The sequence below is a fragment of the Peromyscus eremicus genome, chromosome 20, assembly GCF_949786415.1.
Source record: "Peromyscus eremicus chromosome 20, PerEre_H2_v1, whole genome shotgun sequence".
Taxonomy (NCBI): domain Eukaryota; kingdom Metazoa; phylum Chordata; class Mammalia; order Rodentia; family Cricetidae; genus Peromyscus; species Peromyscus eremicus.
Genome location: NC_081436.1, coordinates 5,285,198 through 5,300,012, shown reverse-complemented (window position 1 = coordinate 5,300,012; position 14,815 = coordinate 5,285,198). Strand labels below are relative to the sequence as shown.

Here is a 14,815-nt window from a genome sequence, read left to right as displayed (position 1 = left end):
GACTGTGTGCTTCAGAAGACTCTGAACTTGTCGGGAGCAGGTAGGGAAAAGCATAGAATGCTATGAATGGAACATGATGGAATTCTTTCCTGGGTTTTGTCTTTTTTTATCAATTAAATTTGTTGCTTGGTGATTTCACACATGTATGTATCGCGTTCTGATTACTTCCCAGTCTCTCTTCTCTCCCACTCGCTCCAACCAAACTGCTCTAGTTGTGTAATACTATTCCTGAGAAGATGTGAAGAAACATCGACTCATGCCAGAGAAGGATGACAGACCAAAGCAGGGATGCCACCAACGTCCAAGTCGGTGAGGCAGTGAGTTTTATTGAGGTCTCTTACAGGAGTATAGGTGAGAGGTCACTTACAGGAGCAGAAATGACTCAAAGACAGCCGTATCACCAAAAACATCTACTCACATCAGATAAGGAACACGTGACAGGCCAAAGCAGGGATACCACCAAACTCCAACTTGCAGGCAGTTCAAACGTGTTTGAGAATGTCTCTCTGTAGGCCTTACTGATCATAAATGCTTGGGGATGGAGGAACCTAGTGAATCCGGTCAGTTTTAGGGACTTCCTGAGGCTTGTTGTGTTGTTTACTTCCTGGTGAGCATCTCTGTAGGATGAAATGTTTTACCTCTGTTTAGAACTTTGGAAGAAGGTTTTAAACTCAGAAGAAACCACTATACAATATTATCTCTGGAGTTTCCTGGACAATTTACAGGACTCTCCCTCTCAAGCAATAATTACTGCTTATATAACCTTCTGAGGGTGCTTGTGAATTCTGCAACATTCTGAGCCTTATAAGTTTCATTAGCTTCCTAAGACTTAGGAGCCTCACTCTTCCCTTAAAGAGAGAATGTTTCAACTTGGGGGAAATATTAATAGCATTTATTACAAAAGGAAGTGACAGAGGAGGCAGCTCTGGGGCCAGGCGGGTTTATTTCTCAATGAACCTCTTTTGTTCTCACCCTCCCCAGTGAGAGCAAGAAAACAAGCTGCTCTTACATACAATTTTTATTGGGCTTGGGAGGGAGTTACTTGGGGGAGGCAGGAATGTCACTTGTGGTTTTGACATCAGGAATTTCAGAAATTGAAAGTGTTGGTCACAGGAAAGAGGGCTATTCAGGACAAAATGGGGGGGGCTACTTTCTAAATGAGGGCACTCTTGCTTGTTCAGTTGCAACAAGCATAAAGAGGGAGTTATACAAGAAAGTTCAGAGATCGACTGTTTGACACTGTGAATATGACATTACTGTATTAGACACCAGAAATTTGCTGAAAGGATCAGTCTTAAGCATTATTAACACACTGTAAATATGTGAGTTAATGTTTATGTTAATTAGCTTGAAGCCTATATAATTTTTAATCAACAGCTATGCCTAAATAAAGCTGGAATAAGAGACATTTGATAAGAACAGCATAGCACCTATGCAAGATACCCTGAGCATATAGGACTATAAATAATATTGGAATAAATTGAAAGACATAAATTGTGACAATATTGAGAAGATTTATTATCACCACTAATTCATACTAGATTTTAAATTTGATGCTATATCAACAGTAATCATAAGATTGCCTTTCTATGTGTTAGCACGAAGATGTTGGCATTCATATGGAAGAAGGGGAAGGAATAATGGGGGGGGGGAATAGCATGGGAGCAAACACATCTTACCAAATGTGAAAGTTATCAATATGTTTGAGCATAAATAATGTGTTGACAAAATTTAAAGTATCATAAGTTTATCTCAGATATTATAATGCAGGCTGCTTGCTATTTTCATCCAGTTATAAAATAAGGACTTAAAGGTTTCTGTCAAAAGTTTCTACCCATTAAGCCTAGCACAGTTAACCACTGTCTTAGAGCAAGTACAGACATCAACTCCAATTGACTATGGAAAGAAATGAAAATTAAAGTCCGAGAATGATATTAGAGAACCACTTAATATAGGAGGTAAAGAAAATCTTTACCAAGTTAGAGATTTAATGTGGAAGAAAATAAATTATATGACTATATAAAACCTGAATCTTTGTCATGGTCAAAGATCCTATAAATAAAGATGAACAAATAACAAATGAAGAAAAATCTGCTGCTTAAAAATGTAGGCAACAGTTAACGTACTTGAAAAGGAAAGTACTGTAATACTGATTTTAAAAAACCAGCAAATTAAATTAAAAAATGGCCCGTGGATATGATTTGCTAATGTAACAAATGCAAATGTTTGACTAATATGCATACAGATATTACCATTTTTTTCATGGCTGGAGAAATGCAAATTGGTAATTTAAAAATGAAGCTTCACTGTGCAAGAATTCCATTACACCAGAGGCTCATTGTAAATTAAAGGAGCTCTTGCTTTGTTGATGAGAAATGAGGTGTTATTGCATACCTTGAAAAGACTAATTAAAATTTAAAACAAATATGCAGTTCATAATCTTATTTCTGGGAGTCAATCCAACAGAAATAAAGACATTCAAATTTCATGTTCTATGCTAAGAATGTTTATTGCAACATTGTTGGTTGTCTTTTAAAATGGAAGCTGAAGAGCCCAAATGGAGGGATGGTTTGAGAAGTTATGGCATGCTCACAAGATGGAGCTTTAGATTTACAAAAAAAAAAAAAAAAAAAAAAAAAAAAAAAAAAAAAAAAAAAAACCCCTTCAGCTAATTAGAGCTAAGTCATTGGTCATGTATGTGACTATATTTTCTAAATAGAGATGGACAGTCTCCTATATTTATATATATTTACGTACACATATGTGTACAGATGTTTGACTATAAACTAAGAAAGATACCTACTCTGTGGTTAACACAGGTGTACTGTGTGGAGGATAAGTAGGTAAAGATATGATAAGGGTGGCAAGCCAAGAAAAAAAATCATCAAGAAAATATTATCACATGGTGTAGTGGGTAGCCATTTCAGCTTTGACCTGGAAGTACCACCCCCTTTGAGGCTTTGGTAACTGTCACGCCTACAGGGTGGAGCTGAGAGAGGACCCCTGAAGACCCGAGATCTGGATAGGCCAGCTCTTTTGGTTCCTGGATCTTGGACACTGGAGGTAGACCGAGTAGAGTTCTCCAGAGAACACTGCTGGACTGTGCTACACCTTTCCCAGACCCTGTTACCTATCCCTTCATTTGTGAGTTACCTCACAAAATAAACCTCCCTTTTAACTACATGGAGTTGCCCTAATATTTAAACCAATAACATGGTAAGAATTCACTCAAACACAGGTAAAATTGTGTCTCTATAAATGACTATAGATTTGTTTAAATTATTTTTAAAAGACCACTGCACACAAACTAAATTTACTCTTCTGGTTGAGAAAAAATAAAATACATTCTCAGAAATAATTTTAGATGATTGGATATAAAAATTAGTGAAGGTTTCTTGCTATACAGGTGTGAAGACCTGTGCTCAATCTCCATCACTCACATAAAATAAGCTGGGCATAGTTGTGTGTGCCAAAACACCAGCCCTGGGGAGGGAGAAGAAAAAGGTGGATTCTTGACCCTTGCCGGCCAGTTTAACCAAAACTGTGAGCATCAAGTCCAGTGAGAAATCCTGCCTCAAGGGAATATGGTGGAGAGTGACAGAGCAGGATGTCTGATGTCTTCCTTTGGCCTCTGTGGGTACACACAAAGACATATACACCTGCATGCATACACACCTGTGCATGCACACACACACACACACACACCTATGCACACACCTACCTATACACACACACACACACACACACACACACACACACACACACCTAACATACTTCTATTATTTCTTTTAATGATTCTTCCCTACTCTGATTCTGATTTCACGCTGCAGGCTATGCTAGTCTTGAATTCTGGACTTTAACCAAGCAGCATGGAGGAACAAACAGTGTGAGAGGAGTTCCTAACATCCATTCCCTGATGGGATGCAGCAAATCAGGGCCAAGAAACACGTGGTAGTTTTAGATAGGTTTGGCATTTCATGATTCTCCAGGTCCTCCAGACCCTCCAAGCTGTCTTTGTTCCCATTGTTGACCTGGCAGCATCCCCTAAGCAACATCTCATTCTTCATTAGCAGCGTGCTGTGATGATTCAGTTAGCGATGTAACTGAGCATGTTACTGAATCCACAACTGAGTTAGCTTTGCATAGCCTCTGCTCTACATCTGTAGAATGACAGATATTATTTTAGAGAGAGAGAGAGTAAAAATATATATATTCTGTAAGTTCATTCTGTACCTTAAGGGCAAAGCCAAGAAATGAGGACTGAAGAGATACTGGAGTGGTTGAGAGCTCTTGCAGCTCTTACGGAGAACCCAAGTCCAGTACTCATGTCAGGTAGGTCATAACCATTGCACACAGATGGCATACACACACACACACACACACACACACAGAGAGAGAGAGAGAGAGAGAGAGAGAGAGAGAGAGAGAGAGAGAGAGAGAGAGAGAGAATGTAATCTTAAAAAACAAAACAAAAATAAGAAATCACTGTTTGAAAGTAAAAGAGCCCATGGTGTTGGCCTTCCTCACTCTCTTGGACTTTCTTAATTGTAGCAACTTCCCATTATTCTCGGGAATAGTACACTGTCCCTGGTCTTGAGCAATTGGATGTCTTAATGCTTACATTCCACAAGCAGTTAAATAACATGCTTACTTTGTTTTGTGCATCTTAGCAATTAATCCCATATATCCTTATTTTTCTGAGATGTTTTGTTTCACTTATAAAACAAACTACCCACTTCACTGACAAGTCACTTTGGATTCCTGTTTCATGGCCAGTTACCACTCTTTGGTTTTAAGTAACTGAATCACACCATAAACAATTATACAGAGGGCATGGGAGACTTACAAGGTAGCAGTGGTAGGGTCCGTTCAGTAACTGAGAGCAGAGCTTAGCTCGGATTACCCACTTTAGATTCAGGCTCCATCAGCATTATCTTGCTGATAATAACTTCACAGGCACCACACATCCTGTGTCTGATTCCTTCACTAAGCAAAGAAAACTAACAGCAGAACTTATCCTACATACTTGTGAAGATGACTAAGTAATCAAAGGCATGGTAGTATTTCAATTTCCTAGTACTATCATAGCAAATTATTACTGGTTTAGTAGCTTAAAAACTGTGCTCAGACCCCAACAAATCCATCTATAGCACAACCTGTACACCGAAGGGTTAGGAACATGGTGGGAAAGAGAGCAGAATGTATGTAAGAGTCAGAGGAACAGAAGTTTGCTGTGATAATGTCTCTCAAAAATGTCAGAGAAGCTACCCCCATGAATTCTCATCAACATGGCTGCCTAAACAAGACACACCACCAGATGAAATGGCAACGTGGGTGGGGGAAACATCACCAGGCCCCACCCCCAGAAAAAAGCTACAGGCAGTTAATACCTGCCAAGAGCCAATCAGTCTTTCCCAGGCACGATACCCCCCGATAAGTTATTCAGTCTTAAATGATCAGCTTTAAACACATATTCATAGGAACATCACTAAATGGACTCAGCAGAGTGTGTGTGTGTGTGTGTGTGTGTGTGTGTGTGTGTGTGTGTGTAACAACAATAATTAAAGAAGAAAGTCATGATTTGAAAGGGTGTGGGAGTATGTGGGGGAGTTGTAGGTGGAGAAGGGTACATGATGGAAATGATGTATGAAATTCTAAAAAAATAAAACATTATTTAATCATGCAAATATGTTATGTTACAATATATTAGGTCAGAAGTCTGGGTGGGCTCAACACTCTGCATTGCCCAAGGCCAAAATGAAAGTGTGGCGGCACTGGTCTGGAGTACCTGGGAAGAGATCACTTCAACCTCTTTCAGGGTTCTGGCAGAATTCAGTGCCATGAACCAAGAGCTTCCTATTTCTCCGCTGGCTGTTGACTGGTGTTCTCCACTGAAACTGGCCACAGTTCCCGCCTCAAGGAAGCTGGTATTGAGAGGTGGAGGTGATAATGAATCCTGGGTTTATATTATCTCTGTCCTTCACTTTGCCTTGTCTTTTCTGTGTATAGCTGGAGAATGTTTGCCACCTTTAAGGATTCATGTGATTAGATTGGATACTCTTTATTTTATAATCTGAAGTAGAACTGTCCAGAAGTCCCAGGAATTACAAATTGGCATCTTGCTACCCCAGGAATGTGGTGTGCCTCTTGGCACAAATTAAGAAATGTATCAAATTTGACATTGCTATTCTTCCTTAAAATATCACCCCAAGGATAATTGCCAGGCAGCAGGGATGTAGTTTCTTTAGGACGTATAGTATTATTGGCTTGGTTCCAGGGATTTTCTTTTCACTCATAATTAATATTTGAATTTCCTAAAAAAAAATTTCTGGATAACCTCACTTGAGTCTTGATTTCCCTCTAGGTTGGAATGTTTTATCGAGAGAAGAAGACAGAGCTGTCAACCTCTACTGGGCTACAGGGTCACCCCAACCCTGTGATGGTCATCTGATTCCGATGAGTCAGATTTCCTGAGAATTTGGGATGTAATTTTTTTAAATGTGGAGGAGTATTGAGCTGCCAAAAGCAATAGCTATTTATACCGATATGAAAGATAAACATTTCTGTAAGATGAGCTCCTGGAAAAGAGGGTTCACTGACTCATTTATCCTTTTCTGAATACGGCTCATCATTCTAAGAGTTCTCTGGTTCTTCACAAATATTTCCAAAAAGGCAAGAGGCATGTCCCCAATGGCACCTTCCATTATGAACAACCAAAAACTCTCCTTCAAGTCCATTACTTGATCACATAGCACCACAGTTCCATGTCTGATTTATTATAATGTTGTGTCTGATACATAAGAGGTTAAAAATGCTTTCTGATCATTCTTCCCACAGCCGCCTTCACCTCCTTGTTCTTCAGGCTGTAGATGAGGGGGTTCAGCATGGGGGTGATCAGGCTGTATTGCAAAGAGAAGACCATTTCCAGGGGGGACCCTGAAGCTGGTAAAAGGTAGCTGATGAAACCTGAGCCATAGAACAAGATCACAGTCGTGAGGTGGGACAAGCAGGTGGAGAAGGCCTTGCTTCTGCCTGCCGTGGAGCTGACCCTCAGGACAGTGGAGACAATTCGGGCGTAAGAGCCAACAATCATAACAAGGGTCCCAAAGAAATGCACGACCGAGGAGCAGAGCAGGAGTGTGAAGTTGGTAGAGGTATCGGAGCAGGACAGAGGGAAGAGAGAAGACAGCTCACAGCTGAAGTGAGGAATCGCTTGGTCCTCACAGAAATCTAACCTGGCAGCCAGGAGGATATTGAGGAGAGCATCAGCAAAGGCCAGACCCCAGGAGAGCCACACCAGCCCCACACAGAGCCGGTGACTCATCACCTGGCTGTAGAGCAAAGGTGAGCTGATGGCGACGTAGCGGTCGTAGGCCATGGCAGCGAGGAGACAGGCCTCGGTGCCACCAGTGGCAAACACAAAGAAGGCCTGCACCAGGCAGCTTTCAACACAGATGGTTTTGTCCTCAGAAAGTAGATTCTCCAGCACCTTGGGAGCTGTGACAGAGGAATGGCACAGGTCTAGGAAGGACAGTTGTCTCAAGAAGAAATACATGGGTGTGTGGAGGTGGGAATCGGCCGCGATCACGAGCAGCATCAAGGAGTTTCCCACCAGAGTGAGGAGGTAGACCAGAAGGAAGAGGGCAAAGAGTAGCGGCCGAAGGTAGGGGTTGGTGGACAGTCCAAGGAGAACAAACTCTCGGACAGCACTGTGGTTTCTCATGGCTGCAGAGAGGGAACAAACAAGATCCATCAAGACCCCTGGTGCCCTGTGGCTACCCCAGATTGAAATCTTGTTATACATAAATCCCTGCTCACCTATTTAAAAATGGCCTCCCTGACCACTGCTATGCCGTTATTAATCATCAACATTATCTTTTATTATGAAGCCTTTTTTTCTGAGCTCAGTGTTATCTGGCTACTGAGAGTGATTCATTTGAGAAACGTTTCTGATCAGAGATAGAGAAAAATCCCAAGAGTGAATTACCCAAGAGATAAAGAGAGGGGACTAGATCTAGATGAGAAGGATTTAAGCAGATGCATGAACACTGTGTATTCTTCAAACATTAGAAGAAAAAGCCAGGAGTGCTGGACTAGGCACATGAGAACCAGAATCCTTACTTCACAGCTTCCATTTACCTTTAAATGAGATCTTTGCTTGTGCGAGTATACATGTCCATTAACATGCTCACTTGCCCGCAAGAAATTATAAATTCTGAAAGTTTCTGTTTTGGTTGTGCCTAATGCCTGAAATATCATCCATCATTGATTAGTGCAAGCTGTATGTCAAATTTAAAACAAACAATTACCAGATACAACATGAAAGGCTTTCTTTCAGATCCAAGCACTACTGTAGGGATGGAGGGTGAAGTTAATTGACTCTCACCCAAGAGAAAAAAAACTCCTTGAGAGCCGTTCATCTCAGAACCACATAAAAGGCATCGTGCATAATATCTGGCCCTCGGTGTTTATCCTTGATGGAAAGAGACACAGAGACAGAGAGAGAGAGAGAGAGGGGGGGGGGGACAAGCCAATCTATCTAACTGAAGTGTGAGCTTCTACGCAGTTGGAAGTCCCTGTGCCAGCAGGCATTTGGCACAAGCAGAAGGGAGAAAACCAAAAGGCACCGAAGCAGAGCCGAACCCACTTTAAACGTGTCCTGACTGTGCCCCAGTCCTTCCTCTTCCTCCTTCTCCAATTAGATATGCCGAGGTGTTGGTCAAGGGGGGTGCCTTGCTTGGTTTTGTTTTGTGGAGCCTTCTTTAAAACTGGAGCAGTCAGCGCTACGTAAGTTAGAACTCAGCAATACCCACCACTACGGAGAGCCCTGCTGTGCAGTCAGTTGACAAAGATTAGGACAGGAGCTGGGGGAGAGTTAACAGAGCTCCACACAGCAGCGGAGGCCATCTTTCAGAGCGCCTATTCCTGCATGCCAGGACGAACAGCAAACAGCAAAGCACACTGCCTCTCACCCATCACAACATCCTGGTGCCTAACAGTCACCATAACACGGCAGACCACCTAGTGAGGCTACTCACAGCAAGGGACAAAAAAGAATGATGTCACACCTAGGTGGGGACACAGTGAGAAAGCAGGCAGGCGCCTGCAAGCCAGGGGAAGGGCCTCCAGGGAAACCGACCTTATTGTCACCTTGAGCCTGGACTGCCAGCATCCCCAGAAGCACAATAGAATCTTCTGCTATTACAATAGTAACTGCAGAAGAATTACTTAGAGCTGAGCACCATCTTGAAGAACAATGAAGTACTGCCTGTGTTCCGGAAGGCTTCACATCCCCCCTGTTCAAAACAAATGCCTGTCGAGATGGCTTAGCAGGTAAAGGTACTTGCTACCAAGCCTGATGACCCAAGTTCCATCCCTGGGATCATCCCCTACCCCCATGGTGGAAGAAGAGAACGGACTCCCACATGCTGTCCTCTGCGCTCCACACATGTGCCGTGGCATGTGTCTGCCCACACTCATATGCAAACACACGTAAAAGACTCAGTATTAGATATCACCTGAATTGTTGACAATTGTCTTAAGGTAGCAGTGGGGCTGAGGACACGCTTGTTTGTGCGAGGTGAAGAGTTAAGTAGTGACGGAATGAATAATGTTCAAGTGACATTGTCCTCCTGTACTTCCAAATGGTTCAGCGGGGCAAATTCTGCAGGTGCATGAGCACAAAGCTATGGAAATGGAAAGATGAGTCCCTACAGTAAGCAGAACAGTAATGCTTGACTCTAGGCTGAATTATAATAGTGTCTGAATCTTTCAACTTCCTTGTATGCTTCAAGTTTTTCAAATTTTAAAATGTCTTTAAGGGCTGAGGTGGCCGTCAGTTTTTGCCTTGCAGAACAAGAGCACAGCAGCTAGAATCCGCACTTAAAGAGCTGGCTGTGGTGACCTGCAGGGAGAGAGATGGCGGGTCCTGGAGCTGACTGGCAGGCCAGCCTAGCTTACTTACAGAGTTCCAGGCCAGTGCCAGACACTGTCAGAAGCAAAAACGAAGGGCTGGAGAGATGGTTCAGTGATCAAGAACACTGGCTACTCTTCCAAGGACCTATGTTCAATTTCTTCGCACCCACATGGTGGTTCACAGGTAACTCCAGTCTCAGGGGATCACATGCCCTCTTCCGGCCTCTGTGGGCACCAGACATGCACATGGTGCATAGACATGCACACAGGCAAAACACCCATACACACAAAATAACTTTTTAAAAAATGAGAGACAAAAAAGATACCTAGTGAACAATACCCAAATTATCTTTGGGCTCTATATGCACGTACCCAAACATGTACACTCATCCACACATGAACACACACACACAAAATGTTCTTCAATGATTTAATTAAATACACACATGTAAATTAAATGATTAACTTTTACTTAATTAACAAACTTACCCATCAAGAGAATTAGAATTAACACAAAATAATATTTTAATGCAATTATATATGCATTTATATATGTGTGTGTACACACATATCTGTTATTGTATATTTCCCATATTTACAAAGCTACCTCATGTGTGATGTAAGCTTCTGGTAAACTGATATGCTTGGTATACATGCTCTCCTTCTAACCTTGTCAATATACTCTCTAAATATATATGATATATTTAAATATGTAATTAAAACATGTTTATGTCCCTTTTTTGTTAAGTGACAGATATGAATGGTTATCTCTGTGAAACAAAAATATACATAGAACTCCCAGAGTCTACATAAAAGATGTCAGACAGAAAAGTAACCCAGGAATCTGCTTCAGATCGCTTCAAGTCCCTACAGTAGGAGAATGAGAGGGTTAAGATTTATCAGCATGAGGAAAAGTCACAGAAGCAAAATCAAGCCAGTTATTTTCTCCATGGTGCCTTAACCACATATCCCGATCAATTGCTTTAACGTTCAGTGTGGTAAGGGCTCAGCCACTGATACTTGGTCCTCAGTGCCAGTACGGCTGTGCCCTGAGTGCTGTAGTTAACACCTTTAATTCCCCATTTCACTGTCAAACTGTCCGGCAGACACAGCTCAAGGGCAGAAATGGAAAACAGTCTCAGATTACTGAACTATTCAGGGCTAATGACAATTTTTAAATTGATAATTTTTTTTCTTAATTTTTTTTTTTAATTATGTGTGTATGCATGATCACACTTGAGTTCAGGTGCCTCAGAAACCGGACATGTTGGATCCCCCCCCCCCCCAGAGCTGGAGTTACAGCACTTGTGACCTGCTAAATAAGAGGGAACCAAACTTGGATCCTATGAAAGAGCAGTATGTGCTCTTAAGCCCTGAGCCAACCCTCCAGCCCCAATTTTTCCATCTTCACTGTTCAGTGCTGTGAGAATTTAATTGAATAATTTTAATTGAATAATTTTAATTGAATAATTTAACAAGCTCTGTTTCCAGTTTGATTTAAATTATCAATATACCAAAGGAAAAAGAAGAGAGGCTGGTCTGAGAACCCCTGAGAATGGTTTGGAGGACCAAGGGAACCTATCCCTTCTGGAAGTGTGAATGTAGGAAAGCTTGGAACAGGAAAAAAAAAACATGAGATAAAAGGAATTAAAATGAAATAATGTCTCAGAAAGCCACAAAGAGAGAGAAGGAAGGAAAAGGGGGCTCAGGGAGCTGAGAGAAGAAACAGGGACATCTGGGCAGCCAAGGAACATTAGTATGCGCCAGACAGGTGCCCTGGAGCTCAAGAAACAAACAGCCTAACATCCTACCTCAGGTGATTCCCATCAAGAGCAGATCCTTAGCCCTTCAGTGAACAAGAATGTACAGTCTTCAGTTAAGGGAGCTGGACCAGAAGTATGTTTACACGGGTTGGGGAGCTCCCCTAGACAGCGGAGGGCACTTCTCTAATTTCTGCTTGGGAATCATCACAGCGCACTCCATTTTTGGAACAATTTCTCCCTTGTTTCTTAATTCTGATCACACAATCATTTGTCCATTTGACATCTTCAATGACCAATAGTTTCTGTTAGCATTATCTGAAGAAAGAGCCCTCCAGTGTCTGCCATCAGGAGGGCAGATCGGTTTAGAGTCAATGGGGCCGGTGGATTGAGTTAGGGGGCCTAAGAAGCAGTTGACTCAATGCCAAGCAGTCCCTGGAGTAATGGAGAAGCTTGACTTCAGCATCATTAATTAAACAGAACTGGGTTTTTTTAGGGCAACAAGGGACTTTATTATGCATTATCTTTGGAAACGCTGGGTTAAAGCAATCACCTTACACTATTGGATGAGAAACTTTGCTGTGCTCATGACAGCTCACTGGAACAGAAAGACAAAAACCTGTCCCCATGCAGGAAGACACAATTTTCCCAATGACAAAAATCCAAGGGGAACAAACGAACCATCCGAGATTTAATGTGGAAGCTGAGACCATTGTGCTTACCTCCTGATCATTTCCCATGTGTGTGACACAATAGGCTTGTAAGCACAACCACATTGAGTGAACAAGAGCCAAAGGAGGAGCAAGAGTAAACTTCTTCTAGTTACAATTCTACTATATAAGAAATTACAAAACCATCTTCCATTGTGTCATTAGGCATCAGACCTACTTGCCAACACACAATGATGTAGCAGATAGGCTCAAGGCACTTTTTATGAATGTGACCCCTGTCTATGGTCTACATTGGTTTTGTCATTTAATTGTGTCCTTGGGTGATCTTTTCCATGCCTGCAGGAAATTCTCAACATACTTGCTTTTATGCACTAAAGAGTACTCAGAGTAGATTCATCATAAAGCCTTTCTCCTATTGATAACTATCCAAGATTATTATAAATTAAATCTGCTGCGATGAGTTCTATACTGGGCATTTTATGCCTGCATGTGGATATGTATGCTAGTTCCTTTGTGTTCCAACCCTGTATGGTATGTACAGCATCATATCAAAGTATGTGCCCTAGAGCCTGGTATGATAGTTTGGATACCACACCTCTCAAGGACATCAGTTTACTGGGTATATATTTGACTGGCTTCAAGGTGAGGTGTCTGTATGGTACTCACACTCAAAGACCCTCTGCACATCTGTGTGGGAGAAGAGGAGGCCGTATATTCCACAGCTACAGCACAAAACTACTTAAATATGTGATCTAAGCATACTGGCACAGGAAAAAAATGTGCCACAGTAAGAATAATGTCTTTTCGTAGTGATGAACCTCCAGAGCTCGTCCAGGCACAGAGTCACCAATTACCTGGGATTTTCCAGTGAGACAGAACATTTCTGACATACCTTTTCACATACGATAGTTGGCCTTTTGTACCAGGCTTCTATCATTTATCATAATGTTTTCACTCTTGCAGCATGAATCAATACTTTATTCCTTTCATACAAAATAATATTCCATTGTGATCATATTATGGTTTGAATAGAAAATGCCCCCAAAGGTTCATGGGTTGAATGCTAGTCCCCAATTGTTGATGCTATTTGGAGGAAGTTCTAGAAATTTTAGGATAGAAAAAAAATAGGTCGGGTTGGGGACTTAGCTCAGTGGTAGAGCACTTGCCTAGCAAGCGCAAGGCTCTGGGTTCAATCCTCAGTTCCAAAAAAATAGGACACTGAGGCAGGATATTCTTGGGGGCTACCTTCCTTCTTCTTTCTGGACCCCATGATATGACCAACTTTGCTGCTCCATGTCCTCCTCACCATGATGCTCAGGTTCACCACAGCCCAGAAACAATGGAACCAGCCCTCCATGGACTAAAACCTCAAGCCAAAATAAACCTCTCCTCTTTTAGACTTATTTCTTTCAGATATGAATATTTATTATAGCAGGAGGGACTGGATAGCACAGTGGGTACACCCACTACTTATCCACTCAGCAACTGAGGTGCATCAGATTGTTTCTGGGTTTGGACTATGAGTATACATAGGTTTTGTGTTGGCATACAGTTTATGTTTTGACTCTCTGGTATACACCAGAAATACAATTCTAGTTCAAATAGTAACTCTGTAGCTGACTGTCTTAATTACTGTTACTGTGATCAAGACACTGGGTGTACAGTTTCAGAGGGTTAGAGTATATGATGGTGGAGCAAAGGCATGTTGGCACAAATAGCTGAGGGCTCACATCTTAATCTGCAAGCAGGAGGCAGAGGGTACACTGGGAATGGCCCAAGTATTTTGAAACCTCAGTGCCCACCCCCAGAACACACTTCCTCCAAGACCACATCTCCTAATCCTTCCCAAAAAGTTCCACCAACTAGGGACCAAGAATTCAAATAGACGGGCCGATGGAGGCCGTTCTCCCTCAAACCACCACACTCATTTCCTGAGGAAAACCCAAACAGTTCCCCAAAGTGACAAATCATTTTCAATTTCTACTATGAGTGTGGAAGATTTCTAACTTCTCCATAGCTTATCCTAAAAACATTTAATTAACTCGTGTGTGTGTGCATGAGAGTCCACATGCCTAATGTGTGAGTGGGGACAGAAGCAATGGCAGGTGTGTGAGGGTCAGAGGACAACTTTGAAAAGCAGCTCTAGCCTTCTACTTTTACACAGTTCCAGGGATGTCACCAGGCTTGCACCACATGCATCTTTGCCAGTTGGGCCCTCTTGCCAGTCACTGATATCTTCTCAAACACTTAGTATCTATCTTTTTTAAAATTTGCATTTATTGTTTGCTTATGTGTGTGTCTGTGTGCTGTGTGTGTATGTGTGGGTGCTTGCATACTCCTGTGGTTGAGTAGGTGTGTGCGTGGGGGTGGCGTGTAGTGATTTTTCTCTGAGCTGAAACAATCCACACTGCTTGGAATCTTGCTATAACACAGGGTGTTCTAAGGGAGGTGAAACATTCCATTCTGCAT

The 14,815-nt window shown here is 42.0% G+C and overlaps 1 protein-coding gene across 1 annotated transcript; it reads right to left on the bottom strand.

Moving 5' to 3' along the window:
- Nucleotides 1-6,805: 6,805 nt before the first annotated feature.
- Nucleotides 6,806-7,723, bottom strand: LOC131897176 (olfactory receptor 8S1-like). The gene has a single exon (XM_059248068.1). It carries the CDS (start codon nt 7,721-7,723, stop codon nt 6,806-6,808), a length of 918 nt encoding a protein of 305 aa, XP_059104051.1.
- Between the last annotated feature and the right edge of the window lie 7,092 nt (nt 7,724-14,815).

Coding starts and splice junctions, on each gene's coding strand:
- LOC131897176 (XM_059248068.1), bottom strand. CDS start 7,723: ATGAGAAACCACAGTGCTGTCCGAGAGTTTGTTCTCCTTGGACTGTCC.